Source organism: Gymnodraco acuticeps, unplaced genomic scaffold (genome assembly GCF_902827175.1).
Source record: "Gymnodraco acuticeps unplaced genomic scaffold, fGymAcu1.1, whole genome shotgun sequence".
Lineage (NCBI taxonomy): Eukaryota > Metazoa > Chordata > Actinopteri > Perciformes > Bathydraconidae > Gymnodraco > Gymnodraco acuticeps.
In genome coordinates this window covers 62145-85018 of record NW_022990077.1, presented here as the reverse complement: position 1 = coordinate 85018, position 22874 = coordinate 62145, and the positions used below count along the sequence as shown (strand labels likewise).

The 22874-nt window shown below is 39.8% G+C and overlaps 2 protein-coding genes across 4 annotated transcripts in view; one reads left to right on the top strand and one right to left on the bottom strand.

Annotated features, from left to right (window-relative positions):
- The first annotated feature begins 61 nt into the window (after positions 1 to 61).
- LOC117546081 (set1/Ash2 histone methyltransferase complex subunit ASH2-like) lies at positions 62 to 3866 on the top strand. Its single transcript, XM_034216166.1, has 3 exons — positions 62 to 165; positions 264 to 323; positions 3366 to 3866. The coding sequence occupies exons 1-3, from the start codon at positions 67 to 69 to the stop codon at positions 3471 to 3473; spliced, it is 267 nt and encodes an 88-aa protein (XP_034072057.1). The 5' UTR covers positions 62 to 66; the 3' UTR covers positions 3474 to 3866.
- A 932-nt stretch (positions 3867 to 4798) lies between these two features.
- Positions 4799 to 22874, bottom strand: part of LOC117546078 (G protein-coupled receptor kinase 5-like) — a 35111-nt gene continuing 17035 nt past the window's right edge. For all 3 annotated transcript variants that reach the window (XM_034216161.1, XM_034216162.1, XM_034216163.1), the window contains 7 exons: positions 22749 to 22786; positions 17273 to 17362; positions 15504 to 15712; positions 13825 to 13962; positions 12992 to 13129; positions 8166 to 8297; positions 4799 to 5225 (listed from right to left, as the gene is read on the bottom strand). In XM_034216161.1, the coding sequence (XP_034072052.1) occupies positions 5136 to 5225; positions 8166 to 8297; positions 12992 to 13129; positions 13825 to 13962; positions 15504 to 15712; positions 17273 to 17362; positions 22749 to 22786 (835 nt within the window). In that variant the 3' untranslated portion in view covers positions 4799 to 5135. The remainder of the gene's footprint in view (positions 5226 to 8165; positions 8298 to 12991; positions 13130 to 13824; positions 13963 to 15503; positions 15713 to 17272; positions 17363 to 22748; positions 22787 to 22874) is intronic.

The following is a 22874-nucleotide window of genomic DNA, read 5'->3' as shown; positions in this document are numbered from 1 at the left end:
TGTTGTGAATAATGATTACAATCTTAAAAAACCTGTTTCGTTTAACCGGTGTTTCCTGTTTTCCAGATGGTGTTCTTTAAAAACGGAGTGAGTCAAGGTGTTGCCTTTGAGAACCTGTTTGAAGGCATGTACTTTCCGGCCATCTCACTCTACAAGAGCTGCACGGTCAGTACATGCAGATCAGATTGAACACTTTCTGCACGAGTCTTCCTGCTTCATTACGATCTGTTTAAAGTGCTAAACGTTACCTTCTCTCCCTTCAGGTGTCCGTTAACTTCGGGCCAAATTTCAAACACCCTCCGAAGGACCTCAAGTACCAGCCGGTGAGTTTCTAAAACTTAAACTGAAAAAAAGCATTGTAGAATATTGTCATACAGTAAAACTAACTTTAAAACAATATCCTGTAAGAACTTCATATTTCCTGGTTTAAAAAAAACAAATGAACGTCAAATCTTTAGTTTTAGAAATGTAACAGGCTTTGTTTTCCAGTAGATGGCGATGTTGGATTAAATACAACAAAACATGATTTAAATATTATTGTAGATCAAATATTGTTTCTACTGTATATCAAAATAACTGTATTTAAAACAAAGTACACATACTAAGTAGAGAAAATAAACTAAAACTAGCAACGCACATGAAATTAAAATCTCTCATTTAAAACTAATAACGTTTATTTGTATTGTGGTAGTTTAACACTTGAACCACCAGGGGTCGCTGTATACCTAAAACCGCCAACGGGTCAAATGTACCCGCTATTAGAAAGCATTGATTTTCAAGGTACAATGTTCTTTTATTTCTCATACTAGAACACAGGGTTAAGAATAGCGATGCCAGCAATTATTCGATTTTTCGAATATTCGTTACTGTCTCCATAATCGATTTTATTTATATATTTTTTTATTATTATTTATGTTTTTCTTTTTTTTTCTGGCTTAGTTTCAACCAAAATATAGACTAATGCTAATAATAGTAATAGTATTAATAATTGTAAATGGCCATTGGTCACACCACCAGTTGTGCAGAGTGCATGTAGAGTGCCCTCTTGTACCATGTACATCATGGGTCGGCAACAGGCGGCCCGCGGGCCATTGTTGGCCCGCCAGCAATAATATTTGGCCCGTAATTTTGAGAATCACTAATAAAATATTATTTTGAGATTTTTTTTAATTTTTTTTTTACAACATAAAAGCCACTGATAGATTGGCCGCCGGTCATTATCGGCCGATATTCACTCTTAATAGTTTGATCGGTGCTCTCTATAAAGAACGATCAGGAGAGCTGGATCTGATCGATATGGACATAAACGCGAGTGAAGTATAACCGGACCCGAGAGAGAGATCAGATCAGCTGCTGAGTCTGACCTGAAGCCCCGCCCACTGTTTAGCGAGCTGCAGGAGCTGCATGAGAAACTGACGGGCTGTCAGGAGAGAGGGAGGGAGGGAGGAAAAGAGATGATCCGTTTCTCCCGTGTTATTATTCAAAGTTAATGTAAACTTTTGAATAATGTACGTTATCTACTACAAGTAGTTTGTTTGAATGTAATAATTATGTTGTTTGTTGTTGGTGGAATAATTTATTGAAAAATGAATCTGAATTTTTTGATCTGTTACGATTATAGACTGAAGCAATATAAAAATGAGCCCCGTGAACTGAGTTTTAAACTGAAGCATATCTGCTCATAGTCCGGTAATTACCTGCTAACGGAAACTCTGCTACACAACTCTTATTATTATTATTGAAACATGACCGGTAAGTTTCAAATTTGTCCGGTAAAATAAATTCTGTCCCAAAATATCCGCTTACATTCATAATGTCAGCGGAGGGAGGGGAAGCGGCGCTGTGGAAGAGCAGAGTGGAGGGAGAGCTGTCATCTTCCCTTTACAAGCTTCAAACATGTATTTATCGTGTGATTTTGGAAATAAAAATGTCATATTCTGAAAGCCAAGACTTTGTTTATTTAAAATCAAACAAAACACCCGATCCCCGAAAAACTAGTTTTTTACGCAAATCCACGTTTATTTTGAAATGAGCCGTTGCGACTTCCGACTGATTTCGATAGAGCGGGTCACAGATGGCAAATGTGTGGTTGGGGGGAACCAGGTCAATTAAAGTACTTATTTAACTATTAAATACATTGAGTTTGAGTAAAATACTTGGTTACTGATTAATTTAGGTTATAATATATGAAATTGCAAAGCAAAATGCTGTAATTGATTTATTTTGTCCTTTGGTATTTTTTAAAGGTTTTCAACCTGAAAGAATCCTAATGTGTCTTTGAAAAGTTGAAATAAAGAAAATTAAAAAGGATTCCAGTTGTCCCTCAAGCCTCTCAAATGTGCAAACACTCAAATAAATGCCAAAAACCCAGAGAACTTGACAATACTTATCAGAATAAAAGTATGTTAAATAACACTGCTACCTAGTTAATAACTCTACTTTACTCAGTGGAGGCTCATCCATTGAGGAAAGGGAGGACCATCCTCCCTAACATTTCAGAGAAAAATAAACTTTGAAGAGAACAATAAATACACCTCAATTTAAAAGATAAATCTGTTAAAATACAGATAATAGCCCTGGCTTTGGGACTGAAATGGGGCTAGAGAGGACGAGCCTCCCTTTGGGCGGGTCTAGCCAGAGGCTCTGGATTGGGCGCCTATATCATCAGTGAACCAATCAGCGGATCTGACTGCGCATCAGTGTTGATGGGGAGGGTTATCAGCGATAGAGTTTGTTCTGAACCGGGGAACAGGGGCGCTGCGCCCTCTTACCAAAATCAATTCCTTGAATTAGGCTTTGATTATGTTCTGGCCCGCCATCTTGCGGCTCAGCAAAAAATTGGCCCACAGCCAAACTTACTTGCCTACCCCTGATGTACATGTTCCAGTAAAATAAAACAACGGAATTCCATTTGTCTGTGTCTGAAATGCGTACCGTCACCTGTGTCACAAAGCGCATTTGCGTACCGGCGGACTTGTGAAGCTTTTCCAGAAGGCGTTTCGATCACTGGACGACCGAGCCGGTCGCCGTGCGCACAGACGGGGCTGCTGTTAACGGCGTGCTCCACTAGCGCCCACCTCCACCCCGCCAACGTTCAATACCACACCGACCCCCCCCCCCGTCAACGTTCAATACCACACCCACACCGCCCCCCCCCGGCCAACATTCAATACCACACCCACACCGACCCCCCCCGGCCAACGTTCAATACCACACCGACCCCCCCCCCGGCCAACGTTCGCGAAACAAAATGATTCTATTGAATAACCCCCTCAATATGTTCAATTTGAAGGCATTTAATACCATTTTTATTTCACAGATAATCTTTATTCTGCATTCATGAATCATGTCTCCTCCTCCCTCAGATGAGTGATATGGGCTGGGGCGCGGTGACGGAGCACACGCTGGCGGACATGTTGTATCACGTGGAGACGGATGTGGACGGACGGCGTTCCCCCCCGTGGGAGGGATGAAAAAAATCAACACACACACCTTGCCCCCCCCCCCCACCTTCAGACGGTAAAATAAAAAGCACCAGGGAACTGTAGCTCCTCAAAGAAGCTGATTTCCACTCCAAGACAGAAAGTGGATAAATATGCTGTGATTTCACCAAGCTCATTTCTTATTGGCTGCATATGATCAGCTGACATTCCTTTACGAACATCTGACACATTATTTCTGGTGCTTTCCTTTCAAATCTGTATTTTTTGAAGTTATAATGTCACGTTTCTCTGCAGCCAAACTCCATCTGCAGAAACATTGTTTGTGTGTTAAATCTGATTTGATTTGTTTTACAATGTGAGTCAATTATTCTCTGTTTTATACTCTGGGTTGAATAAATAAAAAATAAATGCTACATGAACAAAGTAGAACTCCTGACATTCTTGGGTTGTAAACATTGAAAATTAGATATATCTGCTTACAACTTACACTTATTTTTTTCAGAAGGACTCTTTAAAGTAGAGACACTGCATACTGATATACACCTGAACATCAGCAGGAGAGGACTCTTTAAAGTAGAGACACTACATACTGATATACACCTGGACATCAGCAGGAGAGGACTCTTTAAAGTAGAGACACTACATACTGATATACACCTGAACATCAGCAGGGAGAGGACTCTTTAAAGTAGAGACACTACATACTGATATACACATGAACATCAGCAGGAGAGGACTCTTTAAAGTAGAGACACTACATACTGATATACACCTGAACATCAGCAGGAGAGGACTCTTTAAAGTAGAGACACTACATACTGATATGCACCTGAACATCAGCAGGAGAGGACTCTTTAAAGTAGAGACACTACATACTGATATACACCTGAACATCAGCAGGAGAGGACTCTTTAAAGTAGAGACACTACATACTGATATACACCTGAACATCAGCAGGAGAGGACTCTTTAAAGTAGAGACACTACATACTGATATACACCTGAACATCAGCAGGAGAGGACTCTTTAAAGTAGAGACACTACATACTGATATACACATGAACATCAGCATGAGAGGACTCTTTAAAGTAGAGACACTACATACTGATATACACCTGAACATCAGCAGGAGAGGACTCTTTAAAGTAGAGACACTACATACTGATATACACCTGAACATCAGCAGGAGAGGACTCTTTAAAGTAGAGACACTACATACTGATATACACCTGAACATCAGCAGGAGAGGACTCTTTAAAGTAGAGACACTACATACTGATATGCACCTGAACATCAGCAGGAGAGGACTCTTTAAAGTAGAGAGGTGAACATGTCAAGTATTGGATAGAACACAAATAAAAATAACAAATGTTTAATATTTTACAAAATAAATCACAGAATCTGAATAAAACTGGTTTTGGGAACCACGACATTAAACGTTTTCTGCTAAAACAGTGCAATAGTGAAATCAGTTGTAATGTCATATTAGTTTCATACAGTCCGTTGTGCTACTGCTACTGAAGTAATTATATTTAAAATGTTAAAACAGGATGTGAGTGAATGACAACAATGTGTTTGAAAGGCAGAAATGAAGCAAGTGCTGATATAGTGCATTTGTGGGAGAAGGACAGATAATGACAGGAAACGGGTTCTCCTCCATGTTTGTTTTGTGGTTCAGTGTCTTTGAGTTTCTTCACATCGACGTGCTCACCATGCCGGACTTCATGTAGCTCTCATTGGAATGCAAACCCTGTCTGCTGTCATCGGACGCTTCCTGAGGGTGCTGAGAGAGATTCAGATTCATTATACACACACTTGGAGGAGAGACAAATACAAGGTACCTGTATTCAAGCTTTTCCCAGAGATGGCAAAAGTACACACATCCTTTCCTCAAGTAGAAGTACAGATACTCGTGTTTAAAAATACTCTGGTGAAAGTAGAAGACTCTAAATAATAATGATCACGCCACCAAACACACATTCAAACTAAAGGAACCAGCTGTTTGGAAAATGAGAGAAGTAGAAAGTACAGGTATTTGAGTTCAACATGTAAGAAGTAGAAAGTACAGGTATTTGAGTTCAACATGTAAGAAGTAGAAAGTACAGGTATTTGTGTTCAACATGTAAGAAGTAGAAAGTACAGGTATTTGAGTTCAACATGTAAGAAGTAGAAAGTACAGGTATTTGAGTTCAACATGTAAGAAGTAGAAAGTACAGGTATTTGTGTTTAACATGTAAGAAGTAGAAAGTACAGGTATTTGGGTTCAACATGTAAGAAGTAGAAAGTACAGGTATTTGAGTTCAACATGTAAGAAGTAGAAAGTACAGGTATTTGTGTTTAACATGTAAGAAGTAGAAAGTACAGGTATTTGTGTTCAACATGTAAGAAGTAGAAAGTACAGGTATTTGGGTTCAACATGTAAGAAGTAGAAAGTACAGGTATTTGGGTTCAACATGTAAGAAGTAGAAAGTACAGGTACTTGTGTTCAACATGTAAGAAGTAGAAAGTACAGGTATTTGGGTTCAACATGTAAGAAGTAGAAAGTACAGGTATTTGAGTTCAACATGTAAGAAGTAGAAAGTACAGGTATTTGAGTTCAACATGTATGAAGTAGAAAGTACAGGTATTTGAGTTCAACATGTGAGAAGTAGAAAGTACAGGTATTTGAGTTCAACATGTAAGAAGTAGAAAGTACAGGTATTTGAGTTCAACATGTAAGAAGTAGAAAGTACAGGTATTTGTGTTCAACATGTAAGAAGTAGAAAGTACAGGTATTTGAGTTCAACATGTAAGAAGTAGAAAGTACAGGTATTGGGTTCAACATGTAAGAAGTAGAAAGTACAAGTATTTGTGTTCAACATGTAAGAAGTAGAAAGTACAGGTATTTGGGATCAACATGTAAGAAGTAGAAAGTACAGGTATTTGAGTTCAACATGTAAGAAGTAGAAAGTACAGGTATTTGTGTTCAACATGTAAGAAGTAGAAAGTACAGGTATTTGGGTTCAACATGTGAGAAGTAGAAAGTACAGGTATTTGAGTTCAACATGTAAGAAGTAGAAAGTACAGGTATTTGAGTTCAACATGTAAGAAGTAGAAAGTACAGGTATTTGAGTTCAACATGTAAGAAGTAGAAAGTACAGGTATTTGTGTTCAACATGAAAGTAGTAGAAAGTACAGGTATTTGAGTTCAACATGAAAGTAGTAGAAAGTACAAGTATTTGTGTTCAACATGTGAGAAGTAGAAAGTACAGGTATTTGTGTTCAACATGTGAGAAGTAGAAAGTACAGGTATTTGAGTTCAACATGTAAGAAGTAGAAAGTACAGGTATTTGAGTTCAACATGTAAGAAGTAGAAAGTACAGGTATTTGAGTTCAACATGTAAGAAGTAGAAAGTACAGGTATTTGAGTTCAACATGTGAGAAGTAGAAAGTACAGGTATTTGTGTTCAACATATAAGAAGTAGAAAGTACAGGTATTTGGGTTCAACATGTAAGAAGTAGAAAGTACAGGTATTTGTGTTCAACATATAAGAAGTAGAAAGTACAGGTATTTGAGTTCAACATGTAAGAAGTAGAAAGTACAGGTATTTGTGTTCAACATGTAAGAAGTAGAAAGTACAGGTATTTGAGTTCAACATGTAAGAAGTAGAAAGTACAGGTATTTGTGTTCAACATGTAAGAAGTAGAAAGTACAGGTATTTGAGTTCAACATGTGAGAAGTAGAAAGTACAGGTATTTGTGTTCAACATGTAGAAGTAGAAAGTACAGGTATTTGTGTTCAACATGTAAGAAGTAGAAAGTACAGGTATTTGTGTTCAAAGTGTGAGAAGTAGAAAGTACAGGTATTTGTGTTCAACATGTAAAAAGTAGAAAGTACAGGTATTTGTGTTCAAAGTGTGAGAAGTAGAAAGTACAGGTATTTGAGTTCAACATGTAAGAAGTAGAAAGTACAGGTATTTGAGTTCAACATGTAAGAAGTAAAAGTAAAAAGTCGTCAGAAAAATAAGTAGTGGAGTAAAGTACTGATAGCAGAAACATGTACTTAAGTACAGTAACGTAGTATTTGTACTCCACTACTTCCCACCTGTAGTTATATATTGTACTAACCCTGTTGTTGCTATAAACGCCTGAATTTCCCCACGGGGGTAAATACAGTTCCATCTTATCTTACTTAAGTTGCTTTTCACATTACAGACGTTCACCCCCTTCCTCTCCAGATGAATTGTGTTAAACTGAATCTTAAAAAGTATCTGGAAAATCTGTTTTTCTGAGAAACTCACAAGAAGTGACCTTTGAATTGATCCAATATGAAGCAGATTAAACCAACGGCTCAAAAAGGAGGTTAAAACATCTGAGATGCAAAATAATATGCGTATAAAGTCACAAATACCTGAAAAAAACCTAAGTAGGAAAAACGTCCAATAAATATAGAAAGAATCAAAGAAAGTTGTTCACAGAAATCACAGAATTTGCCACAAAACAAAACGAAAATGTCTGAAAAATGCAGGAAAAAGCAACTTGCGCTTTTACAGGTGCTCAAAGACGCTTTACAGATATAGTGAAAAGGAACAACAAATACATATATAGTTCAAGTTAAAGTCAAATAATACAAAAACAATCACACATTAAAAGCCAGATTGAAGAGGTGAGTTTTTTGAGGTATTGATTAAAGTCGCCAACAGTGATATGAATGCAGATAACTGCTGCTGCAGGCTTTCCTCACGTTTCTGCGGAAGATGCGGTCCAGCAGGCTGCGTTTGGGGCTCTCGGGAGTCTGAGTCCAGTCCAGGTCTGAAGATCTGGATCCTTCAGGGCCGAAAACATTCAGCTCTTTGAAACAGCCGGTCTCGATCACCTGCAGAGAGGAGGAGGTATGCAGATGCTGTAACGCTCCTGTTGTCTTCGGGTCAAATCTGACCGACTTACTACTTTCATCAATCAGAACCTTTTAGTTTTACAGTCGATTGCTTTGAGGCTTCGTGATGTCCCACACACCACACACACACACACACACACACACACACACACACACACACACACACACACACAAACACACACACACACACACACACACACACACACACACACACACACACACACACACACACACACACACACACACACACACACACACACACACACACACACACACACACCACACACACACACACACACACACACACACCACACACACCACACACACACACACACACACACACACACACAACACACACACCACACACACACACACACACCACACACACACACACACACACACACACACACACACACACACACACACACACACACACATATATACTCTAGATGTGTTCCCCCCTTATGTGCCCTATCCCCCCATGTGGCTCACACCTGACACACACACACACACACACACACACACACACACACACACACACACACACACACACACACACACACACACACATATATACTCTAGATGTGTTCCCCCCTTATGTGCCCTATCCCCCCATGTGGATCACACCTGACACACACACACACACACACACACACACACACACACACACACACACACACACACATATATACTCTAGATGTGTTCCCCCCTTATGTGCCCTATCCCCCCATGTGGATCACACCTGACACACACACACACACACACACACACACACACACAAACAAACACACACACACAGAACAATTTGACACATGTCCCGCTCTTATGTGCCCCTCCCCCACATGGATCACACCTGGCACACCAATACATGTTCAGTGTCTGTTCTTTGTATATTTACTGCAGTTCTTCATGTACACCAGTACTCTGATACAATATGTACAGTTTGAAAGCTTGTTAAATGAAATGTGGTGATGATTAATGGTCTTTGTGTTAATGTAATAGCAGTTAAAACAGGACACCAAAGTAAGGGGGGGGAAACGAACACAACAGGAGGGTTGACTCAGTGAAAGTACCACACTGTCAAAGGGAAGGGTTTGCATTGGTCGTGTTACTCAAGCAAAAGTACTACACTCTTCAGTCCATTGAAAATGTCAGAATATTATGAACAACTTATCTGAGAGAATGTCCTAAATATATGTGAAAACGTTAATTTCAGATAATTATGAAAAACTTTTTCTGATTTTATGTAAAAAAAAAAATCTCGAGGAACTTCTAAACGATGTCCTAAAAATCCCAAAAGAATACGTGAAAAATGTGTGAAACTCAAACTCAAACTAAACTGTCAAAATAGGTCTCATACGGTGGTGGTGGCGAAGTCCATAGGGACTTGGCTTGGCAACTGGAAGGTCACCAGTTCAAGTGCTTCCGAGGTGTCCCTGAGCAAGGCACCGTTCCCTACACTGCTCCCCGGGCGCCGTAATAATGGCAGCCCACTGCTCCTAACACTAGGATGGGTCAAATGCAGAGAAACCGCTTCGTTAAATAGTACCTGTACGACGTAATGACAATAGGTTGAATCTAATCTAATGCAAGTGACAGTAATGCATTGAAACACTAATGTGCTACACTGTGAAAAGACAAGGGTCAAAGCAACATTCCTGCATTTGAATCTTATTCGCTGTACTTCTCGGAGACTTCAACCTCCAGACGGGGAAGATAGACGAACTAACATCTCTGTTAACCGCCTTTGCTTTCTCACTCTCTCCGTCCCCACCAACTCATAAAGCTGGCAATGTCCTTGATCTCATATTCTCAAGGAACTGCGCTACTTCTAACCTCTCTGTAAACCCGCTCCACACATCCGATCACTTCTTCATTTCATTCTCTCTATCCCTTTCCAAACATAACGAACTAATCTCTTCTCATCCTGCACCTGTCCGCCATAACCTTCGTTCCCTCTCTCCCTCTACCTTTGCCTCGTCGGTGCTCTCAGCCCTCCCTTCCTCTGATTCGTTCCAACTCCTGCCTTCAAACTCTGCTGAAGAAACTCTCCTCTCTACTCTCTCATCCTCTCTGGACTCTCTCTGTCCTCTGACATCTCGGCAGGCTCGTCAGTCCCCTCCGGCTCCCTGGCTAAATGATGCACTGCGTGCTAATAGAACCGTCCTTAGGGCAGCAGAGCGGAAATGGTGGAAATCCAAACACCGTGACGACCTCCTAACCTATCAGGCTCTCCTCTCCTCTTTCTCTGCTTCGATCTCTCAGGCAAAAAGCACTTTCTTTCAAGATAAGATCCAATCTTCCTATTCCAATCCCAAAAAACTATTTTCCATCTTCTCCACCCTCTTGGACCCTCCAAAAGCTCCTCCCCCCTCCTCACTTCTGTCAAGCGCCTTTGTTACCCCACTTTGAAAAAAAGGTTGATGATATTCGCTCTTCTTTTTCTGACTCATCTTTACTCACCGCTGGGTCACCAGACCCTCCTTCCACCAACACACTAACCTCCTTTCCCCTCTCTCTCCAAGTGAGGTTCTTACCCTCATTACCTCTGCCCGCCCTACCACCTGTCCTCTGGACCCTATCCCTTCAAACCTCCTTCAGACTATCGCTCCTGATATTCTACCGTTTCTCTCCCATTTCATCAACACTTCTCTAACTTCTGGTCACTTTCCAAACAGTCTCAAGGAGGCAAGAGTAAACCCTCTCCTAAAGAAACCCACTCTCAACCCGTCTGATGTTATAAACTACAGGCCTGTCTCTCTCCTCCCGTTCCTGTCTAAATCACTTGAACGCGCTGTCTTTAAACAATTCTCCTGTTATCTCAATCAGAACAACCTTCTGGATCCGCACCAGTCTGGTTTCAAGGCAGGTCACTCCACAGAAACTGCTCTCATTGCTGTCACTGAGGAACTGCACACTGCTAAAGCAGCCTCCCTCTCCTCTGTCATCATCCTGTTGGACCTGTCTGCTGCATTCGACACGGTGAATCATCAGATCCTCCTTCGCACTCTCCAAGCACTTGGAGTTTCAGGCTCTGCACTTTCCCTCCTCACCTCATACCTGAAAGACCGTACCTACAGGGTGACTTGGAGAGGGTCTGAGTCCGACCCTTGTCAATTAACTACGGGGGTCCCTCAGGGCTCTGTTCTTGGTCCCCTCCTCTTCTCCCTGTACACAAACTCGCTCGGATCAGTCATTAGCCCGCATGGTTTTTCATACCACTGCTACGCTGACGACACCCAATTAATTCTGTCCTTTCCCCGCTCAGAGACCCAGGTCAGCGCACGCATCTCTGCTTGTCTAGCTGACATCTCTCAGTGGATGTCTGCTCACCACCTCAAGCTCAACCTTGACAAGACTGAGCTGCTCTTCCTCCCGGGAAAAGATTGTCCCACTCTAACCTGACAATCAACATCGGCACCTCAGTTGTTTCCCCGACTCAGACTGCAAGGAATCTGGGTGTGACCCTAGATAACAACCTGTCCTTCACTGCAAACATCGCTGCTACAACCCGTTGCTGCAGATACACGCTTTACAACATCAGGAAGATACGTCCCCAGCTGACTCAGAAAGCGACTCAGGTTCTGGTCCAGGCTCTCGTCATCTCACGCCTAGACTACTGCAACTCCCTCCTGGCTGGTCTACCTGCATGTGCCATCCGACCTCTGCAGCTCATCCAGAATGCAGCGGCTCGTCTGGTCTTCAACCTTCCTAAATGTTCCCCACACCACTCCGCTCCTCCGCTCCCTTCACTGGCTTCCGGTAACTGCTAGAATCCACTTCAAGACACTGGTACTTGCTTACCACGCTGCGAATGGATCTGGCCCTTCCTACATCCAGGACATGGTTAAACCGTACACCCCAGCGCGTGCACTACGCTCTGCATCAACCAAACGGCTCGCTGCGCCCTTGCTGCGAGGGGGACCCAAGTTCCCATCAGCAAAAACACGTGGGTTTGCTATCCTGGCTCCAAGATGGTGGAATGAGCTCCCCATTGACATCAGGACAGCAGATAGCTTGCACATCTTCCGGCGCAAACTGAAAACTCATCTCTTTCGACTCCACTTCGAGCGATAGAACTATTAACAAAGCACTTTTATACTAACAAAGGACTGGCTTACCTAAAGCCAGTTGAGTAGCACTTGAAATGTTTTGGCTCTATGAAACCTGATGTACTTTATGATTCTGTTTTCTTCAAGTTTGTATTTTGTTGGTCGAACGCACTTATTGTAAGTCGCTTTGGATAAAAGCGTCAGCTAAATGCAATGTGATGTAATGTAATGTAATTTGAATAAAGTCCCAAAACCACACAGAAAATATCTGACATATTTGACACCCAGAAACAATTCTTTAAAAAAAAAAAAGGACTTAAGCCAATAAAGTGTATCTTAATTGGATAAGTGGTTAAACGACTAAGCTGTTCTTGTACAAACTGTAAATCTAATTTACACAGAATGCAATATTTGATCAGCTTCTGTCATGTGAGAATATCTTTATTTAAAACAATACTAAAGCTGTTAAATAAATGGGTACTTGTTGGTTATCTGTCGCCACTTTCTCTACCCCACAAGTACCAATACATGTTGTAAAGTATAATATTTCCCTTTTGATTTGCACTGGGTTTGGAGTATAAAGCGTCCTGGAAAGCAGATACTCCGTCAGAGTACAAGTACCTCGTTCTGCCAGTTGATAGACACGCTGCCCGTGTTGAACTTGCAGTAAAACTCGCAGTCGGTCTCACCCAGAGTGACCCCCTTCACCGTGGAGAACTCATCGATGTCCTGCACGTCGCTGCAGTACACCAGTCTGGGCTGCAGGGGGCAAACAGAGAGTCAAACACCACCACACAGTGAGCAGGAACACAGCTTTTAACCCTTTAATACTCAAAAACACCATTTATCATCTACTGGGGGAGTGAAGGACAGCAAGTTAGCTACTGTACTAATGGATATATATTTGAGGTACTTCAAACGGAGGTATTTCATTGATTATTTCCATTTTCTATCCTTTCTGTCCTCCTCATACTGAACTATATAATGACTTCGTAATATGGATTATTAACCTGGATTAAACTACCTTTTGCTAATAGCTCAAATAAGCGATGTATTCATTAGCTGCACATTATCAATCCAGTATTATAATAATCTGCATAATGAGATGCGAATATAATCATTTTAAACGTTTCCGTCAATTAAAAATCGTAATCATTCTTCCACCGCTGCAACATTTAAATTATATTACAATCATTATTTTAAATGTGACTTTCTTTTGTGTATAAGTACTGCCAATTTACAAAGGTTTTCACCAATAAACGTTCCTTTGAAGTTATACGTTTGTGGGTCGATTGAAACGTAAACAAAGCACATTTTCCCAAAACCACTTCTGTATTTTTACTTAGCAATGCTTTCCCTGTCATACGGTAAGTTGTAAATGATAAAAACATGAAGTCATCAGTTTTAAAGAGACCTAACATGTATCTTTAGTGGTTTATTTTTAAAGTACTTGCATCAGGTTTGAACGGCGGCTCGACCAGTCCGGCCTCCAGCATCCGGAAGTTTACTTTCCTGAAGAAACGATGATCCTGAACGTCTTTCCCCCCCGAAGCCAAACAGCCCAGACGCTCGTTGGGGTCTTTGTTCAGCAGCTGAGGAACAGAGACGTATATTTAGATATATGGATAAGTATTTAGTCATTTCTACAAAGACCAGAAGTGAGAGGAGTACTCAGGCCTTGTTCTTGAGTAAAAGTAGAAGTACTCAGGTCTTGTTCTTGAGTAAAAGTAGAAGTACTCAGGTCTTGTTCTTGAGTAAAAGTAGAAGTACTCAGGTCTTGTTCTTGAGTAAAAGTAGAAGTACTCAGGTCTTGTTCTTGAGTAAAAGTAGAAGTACTCAGTTCTTGAGTAAAAGTAGAAGTACTCAGGTCTTGTTCTTGAGTAAAAGTAGAAGTACTCAGATCTTGTACTTGAGTAAAAGTAGAAGTACTCAGGTCGTGTACTTGAGTAAAAGTAGAAGTACTCAGGTCGTGTACTTGAGTAAAAGTAGAAGTACTCAGATCTTGTTCTTGAGTAAAAGTAGAAGTACTCAGATCTTGTACTTGAGTAAAAGTAGAAGTACTCAGATCGTCTACTTGAGTAAAAGTAGAAGTACTCAGATCTTGTACTTGAGTAAAAGTAGAAGTACTCAGATCTTGTACTTGAGTAAAAGTAGAAGTACTCAGATCTTGTACTTGAGTAAAAGTAGAAGTACTCAGATCTTGTACTTGAGTAAAAGTAGAAGTACTCAGATCTTGTACTTGAGTAAAAGTAGACGTACTCAGATCTTGTACTTGAGTAAAAGTAGAAGTACTCAGATCTTGTACTTGAGTAAAAGTAGAAGTACTCAGATCTTGTACTTGAGTAAAAGTAGAAGTACTCAGATCTTGTACTTGAGTAAAAGTAGAAGTACTCAGATCTTGTTCTTGAGTAAAAGTAGAAGTACTCAGATCTTGTACTTGAGTAAAAGTAGAAGTACTCAGATCTTGTACTTAGTAAAAGTAGAAGTACTCAGATCTTGTACTTGAGTAAAAGTAGAAGTACTCAGATCTTGTTCTTGAGTAAAAGTAGAAGTACTCAGATCTTGTACTTGAGTAAAAGTAGAAGTACTCAGATCTTGTACTTGAGTAAAAGTAGAAGTACTCAGGTCGTGTACTTGAGTAAAAGTAGAAGTACTCAGATATTGTACTTAGTAAAAGTAGAAGTACTCAGATCTTGTACTTGAGTAAAAGTAGAAGTACTCAGATCTTGTACTTGAGTAAAAGTAGAAGTACTCAACTATCTTGTACTTGAGTAAAAGTAGAAGTACTCAGATCTTGTTCTTGAGTAAAAGTTAGAAGTACCAGAGTGTAGGAATACTCTGTTACAGTACAAGGCCTGCATTCAAAAAATGTTCCCTCAAGTGAAAGTAGAAAAGTATTCTCATCAAAATATAGTGAAAGTAGCGACAGTGAAAGTAGTCGTTGTGCAGATTGGTCCATTTCAGAATAATATATATGATATGTTTTATAATGATTGATCATGAAAGTGTTCTCAAAGCTGGTGAAGGTGCAGCTAGTCTGAAGTACTTTGTATACTGCAGGGTAGCTGGTGGATTTACTCCAGGTGGAACTAAAGTCTGATTCAACACCTGATTATATTGATTTCAGACTCACGGAGGAACAGAGGTTTTTCACAGATTTCCCGAACTTCTCCCCGAACTCCAGCGGTTCGTTCTGGATCCTCCTCTCCATCTCCGCGGCTTTGGGATGTTCTCCTTTTTGTCGGAGGGGGGGCTTCCCCGCCGTCATCTCGTAGATCAGACAGCCGAGACCCCACCAGTCCACGCTCAGCCCGTAGTGTTTGTGTCCGATCACCTCGGGGGCTGAACCAGGAGGAAAACATCCATTACATCTGCAGAGTTTCAGGGTTAGTGGAGGAAGAGAGGAACCCGAGGATGTTCAGGGTGAGTGTCTTAATATTTGATATGCATCCTTTATTGTTAGAAAATCATGTTAAACTTTGTTTTTATCTATATATCATATAATTATAATGCCTGAAGATATAAGATATATACCCAAAGATTTTGAAGTGACTGTTATTTTGTATATATTGTTGTGCTTTTATGTATGTCTTAATGTGTGCATATGTACACATGTGTCTGTTGATTGTGTATATATAGGTATTTGCATATATATTTGTTTTTGTATTCTGGATTGTGGGAAACGGTATTTCGATCTCTCTGTCTGTATACACAAACTGAAAGATTGACAATAAAGTTGAGTTTGACTTTGAGGTAATCTTATATTCCTTATAGCAGGGGGGTCAAACTCAAATACACAGTGGGTCAACATTTAAAAATGGGTACTAGTGGAGTGCCGGACTGGTTCAATGTTTATAGCAGAACTTATTGAAATGAACTTATTGCACATATTAAACCTGGAACTAACAAAGCTTCAATGATTGCCTATAAAAACAACATTAAATAATCAGCTGCATTCATTTCTTATGGCTCTATCTGCAGCTTCTCCAGAGTCATTTCTTATGAGTACATTTCCCCACAGGCCAACAACAGCTTCAACAAAACTATTCCCCTCAAAGAGAAACCAAACATGTCCTGTTGTCCTGAGAGAAAGTGCAGAAGGAAGCATCCATTGAACTCAGTGTGCTGCTCTGTGATGCTAGCTCAGATACTTGGCATCTCATCTTGGGTGCAAGGTCATCAATGTTTGGGCTCAGGCTCTGAGCGGAGGAGACCCTCAGGATGGAGGGAAGGTGTGCGTGCAATATACCGGAGGGCCAGATCTAATAGGAATTAGAAATTATCCTGCGGGCCGAAATTAAATCCACCAAGGGCCGGATTTGGCCCCCGGGCCTCGAGTTTGACACGTGTGCTCTAAAGTGATGCAATTTGCAGTTTAAAATATGGTTTAAAAGGTTTTATTCCAATCAAACACCAAATATTGTCTTTAATTTTCAACAGAGGCAAAAAGTAGAGAGAGAAAACTGAGCATGTTTTGTTATTTTACAGTCAGTGTCTTAACTTTTTATATATAGGGTTCATGAGTTGTATTTAACCTCTAAAAGTAACGTTAACTACGAGGTAATTTGTCACGTTGGGCTGTATAAATATAGTGTAAGTATTAAGTCCTTTTATTAATTAACTTTCTTTGGATTTGTTAATTGTTATTGTATGTGTTATAGTCTTAGCTGTATTTAATCAGGTTGATGCTGTATTAATATGTATTTTCTTAAAAAAGACAAAAAATGTATATATTTTTAATGAAATGTTGTATTTTGTATCCTATTTACTGCTTAATATTGTACTTCTTACACTTTTAACTGCACTTCCTTTCGTAGTGCATGCTCTGTAAATATACAACTTCTTAAAATGCAAGAAAAAATAGACTTTTTGAATTCAACAAATTGACCGATCTAAACGTACCCATGTACCCTGCGGTGCCCACCTTGCCCCTCACCAGCGAGCCCTCGCTCAGCCTCACAGCCAGGCCCAGGTCAGAGATGCGGATGTGTCCTGAAGGAAATAAACAAAAAGATATTAATAGGAATCACCCAACCGGTTTATCTTTCCACCGTGAAGAAGACGGACTTTCCCTTCAGCTCTCAGTCAGCTCCTCCTCCAGAGCTGCTCAACCACAACATTTCATTCAGTACATTTACTCCAGGACAACACCTGAGTAGTGATAAGAAATATGTACAAAAAAACACAGAGAATTGTCTGGAAATGCTCCAAAAATAATGTGAAAAATAAACGTTACTAATTAAAGTATATTTGGAGCTAGTACTTCTAGAAACCTGAGTAGATTCTGAGCGTTTCTTCCCATTTTTGTGAAAAGAAACATTTTAAAATACACAGAAGATTGTTTGGAACATGTCTGAAAATTCCAGAGGTAATAGAGAGAAATGTCCAAAACAAACGTTACCAATTCAAGTATATTGCCATTGTTATTGTTGTTATTGTTATTATTATCATCATGCGTCGCTTTCCACCTTCTTCTTCCTCAGATGAGGGTGTTGCACTTTTCTTTTCCTTATACATGTGATGTTGTGTTGTTTCTTTCCGTTAACCGTCAAGTGGGATATAAGTATTTGTTTTGTGTGTTTCTGTTAGTATCCTAAGATACTGTTATGTGTGGCTGTGAAAAAAAAAAAAATAATATTATTATGAAGGGCAGACCATCTATTTGTATTTAGGTTTTTTAGAAAGGGGCAGGTCACATAAGATTGTATTCTTCTCCCTGCTCCTTTTCGCTCAATGGTAGAGTCATGTTTTGAAGAGACCCTACATACTGATATACACCTGAACATCATCAGGAGAGGACTCTTTAAAGTAGAGACCCTACATACTGATATACACCTGAACATCATCAGGAGAGGACTCTTTAAAGTAGAGACACTACATACTGATATACACCTGAACATCAGCAGGAGAGGACTCTTTAAAGTAGAAACACTACATACTGATATACACCTGAACATCAGCAGGAGAGGACTCTTTAAAGTAGAGACACTACATACTGATATACACCTGAACATCAGCAGGAGAGGACTCTTTAAAGTAGAGACACTACATACTGATATACACCTGAACATCAGCAGGAGAGGACTCTTTAAAGTAGAGACACTACATACTGATATACACCTGAACATCAGCAGGAGAGGACTCTTTAAAGTAGAGACACTACATACTGATATACACCTGAACATCAGCAGGAGAGGACTCTTTAAAGTAGAGACACTAGATACTGATATACACCTGAACATCAGCAGGAGAGGACTCTTTAAAGTAGAGACACTACATACTGATATACACCTGAACATCAGCAGGAGAGGACTCTTTAAAGTAGAGACACTACATACTGATATACACCTGAACATCAGCAGGAGAGGACTCTTTAAGTAGAGACACTACATACTGATATACACCTGAACATCAGCAGGAGAGGACTCTTTAAAGTAGAGACACTAACATACTGATATACACCTGAACATCAGCAGGAGAGGACTCTTTAAAGTAGAGACACTAGATACTGATATACACCTGAACATCAGCAGGAGAGGACTCTTTAAAGTAGAGACACTACATACTGATATACACCTGAACATCAGCAGGAGAGGACTCTTTAAAGTAGAGACACTACATACTGATATACACCTGAACATCAGCAGGAGAGGACTCTTTAAATTAGAGACACTACATACTGATATACACCTGAACATCAGCAGGAGAGGACTCTTTAAAGTAGAGACACTAGATACTGAGTATACACCTGAACATCAGCAGGAGAGGACTCTTAAAGTAGAGACACTACATACTGATATACACCTGAACATAAGCAGGGAGAGGACTCTTTAAAGTAGAGACCACTACATACTGATATATACCTGAACATCAGCAGGAGAGGACTCTTTAAAGTAGAGACACTACATACTGATATACACCTGAACATCAGCAGGAGAGGACTCTTTAAAGTAGAGACACTACATACTGATATACACCTGAACATCAGCAGGAGAGGACTCTTTAAAGTAGAGACACTACATACTGATATACACCTGAACATCAGCAGGAGAGGACTCTTTAAAGTAGAGACACTACATACTGATATACACCTGAACATCAGCAGGAGAGGACTCTTTAAAGTAGAGACACTACATACTGATATACACCTGAACATCAGCAGGAGAGGACTCTTTAAAGTAGAGACACTACATACAGATATACACCTGAACATCAGCAGGAGAGGACTCTTTAAAGTAGAGACCCCTACATACTGATATACACCTGAACATCAGCAGAGGAGGACTCTTTAAAGTAGAGACACTACATACTGATATACACCTGATCATCTGCAGGAGAGGACTCTTTAAAGTAGAGACACTACATACTGATATACACCTGAACATCAGCAGGAGAGGACTCTTTAAAGTAGAGACACTACATACTGATATACACCTGAACATCAGCAGCAGAGGACTCTTTAAAGTAGAGACACTACTACTGATATACATCTCAACATCAGCAGGAGAGGACTCTTTAAAGTAGAGACACTACATACTGATATACACCTGAACATCAGCAGGAGAGGACTCTTTAAAGTAGAGACACTACATACTGATATACACCTGAACATCAGCAGGAGAGGACTCTTTAAAGTAGAGACACTACATACTGATATACACCTGAACATCAGCAGGAGAGGACTCTTTAAAGTAGAGACACTACATACTGATATACACCTGAACATCAGCAGGAGAGGACTCTTTAAAGTAGAGACACTACATACAGATATACACCTGAACATCAGCAGGAGAGGACTCTTTAAAGTAGAGACCCTACATACTGATATACACCTGAACATCAGCAGAGGAGGACTCTTTAAAGTAGAGACACTACATACTGATATACACCTGATCATCTGCAGGAGAGGACTCTTTAAAGTAGAGACACTACATACTGATATACACCTGAACATCAGCAGGAGAGGACTCTTTAAAGTAGAGACACTACATACTGATATACACCTGAACATCAGCAGCAGAGGACTCTTTAAAGTAGAGACACTACATACTGATATACATCTCAACATCAGCAGGAGAGGACTCTTTAAAGTAGAGACACTACATACTGATATACACCTGAACATCAGCAGGAGAGGACTCTTTAAAGTAGAGACACTACATACTGATATACACCTGAACATCAGCAGGAGAGGACTCTTTAAAGTAGAGACACTACATACTGATATACACCTGAACATCAGCAGGAGAGGACTCTTTAAAGTAGAGGCACTACATACTGATATACACCTGCACATCAGCAGGAGAGGACTCTTTAAAGTAGAGACACTACAATACTGATATACACCTGAACATCAGCAGGAGAGGGACTCTTTAAAGTAGAGGCACTACATACTGATATACACCTGAACATCAGCAGGAGAGGACTCTTTAAAGTAGAGACACTACATACTGATATACACCTGAACATCAGCAGGAGAGGACTCTTTAAAGTAGAGACACTACATACTGATATACACCTGAACATCAGCAGGAGAGGACTCTTTAAAGTAGAGACACTACATACTGATATACACCTGAACATCATGAACGGGACAAATAAAAATGAAATGAAATATTTGGTGGTAATACTTCTAAAACCTGAGTAGATTCTGAGTGTTTCTTCAGTGACAAAATATGATTAAAAAAACACAGATAATGATGCGACAAAACGTTTGGAGAATGGCTCGGAGCTCTCCAAAAATATTTGTTTAAAAAATACATAACAATTTTTTTTTAATGGGAAAAATTCCAGAAGAAATATTAATAATTTCTGAAATGTTTCCAAAAGCCTTCGTGTAAAAAGTACCAAAAACAAGTGATGATGAATAATGAACCTATTTGTTTATAATATTCCTTTACTTCTACTTACAGTAAGTAACATTTTGAATTCAGGGCTTATTAATTAAGTAATTAAAGAAGTAAGATGGATCTACTTTCACAGAAAACTTGGCAGAAAATGTCTGAAAGAATCTGTAAAATGTGAAAAATGCCAAAAGAAATATACAAACAATGTCCAAAAGCATACATGGAAAGAAGTTCCAAAAAACAAATGATGACGAATAATTTACTTCTGTCCCTAACTACACCGGACTTTCCCTCGAGAGTATTTTAAGACCATAGCCTTTCTATTTATACTAACGCTTCCTCCTCCTCTGGTTATGGCTCTCAACAGGAATGTGTAATAATTGAAAACACGCACAACTAAAGGTGGATCCAGGTCTCTTAACCTAAGAATGCAGGAACAGGTGCTTTTCTAAAAATAGATACCACACCTGAGCGGAGTTCACTTCCTGAACCTTTGTTTGAACCGAAGGCTCGACTCGAACCTTATCTTCAGACTCAAAACACAGAGAGCGTTTCATCACCAGATCCACGCCATTAGATAAACATTACACGTGTTCTAGAGATATGTATTGCACACCAGTAACTATACATTTACTTAAGCACAATTTAGAGGTACTTGTACTTTACTTGAGTATTTCTGCTAATAAATACATTATTCTGAAATGGACCAATCTGCACAATGACTACTTTCACTGTCGCTACTTTCACTATATTTTGATGAGAATACTTTTCTACTTTCACTTGAGGAACATTTTGAATGCAGGACTTTTACTGTAACAGAGTATTCCTACACTCTGGTACTTCTACTTTTACTCAAGTACAAGATCTGAGTACTTCTACTTTTACTCAAGTACAAGGTCTGAGTACTTCTACTTTTACTCAAGGACAAGATCTGAGTACTTCCACTTTTACTCAAGGACAAGATCTGAGTACTTCCACTTTTACTCAAGGACAAGATCTGAGTACTTCTACTTTTACTCAAGTACAAGATCTGAGTACTTCTACTTTTACTCAAGCACAAGACCTGAGTACTTCTACTTTTACTCAAGCACAAGATCTGAGTACTTCTACTTTTACTCAAGGACAAGATCTGAGTACTTCTACTTTTACTCAAGTACAAGATCTGAGTACTTCTACTTTTACTCAAGTACAAGATCTGAGTACTTCTACTTTTACTCAAGTACAAGACCTGAGTACTTCTACTTTAACTCAAGTACAAGATCTGAGTACTTCTACTTTTACTCAAGTACAAGACCTGAGTACTTCGACTTTTACTCAAGTACAAGATCTGAGTACTTCTACTTTTACTCAAGTACCAGATCTGAGTATTTCTACTTTTACTCAAGTACAAGATCTGAGTACTTCTACTTTTACTCAAGTACAAAATCTGAGTACTTCTACTTCTACTCAAGTACCAGATCTGAGTACTCCTCCCTCCGCTGTTTCTCACTGACAGTGAAGGCATCACGATGCGTTCACTGTCTCCTACGTACCGTTGTCGTCCAGCAGGATGTTCTCTGGCTTCATGTCTCTGAGGAGGAAGCAAAGCACTTTGTTTAGAGGTGATGAGAGCAGAGGTATCGAACATGGCGTGTCCTGAGAGAGAGAGACCGTTTGTG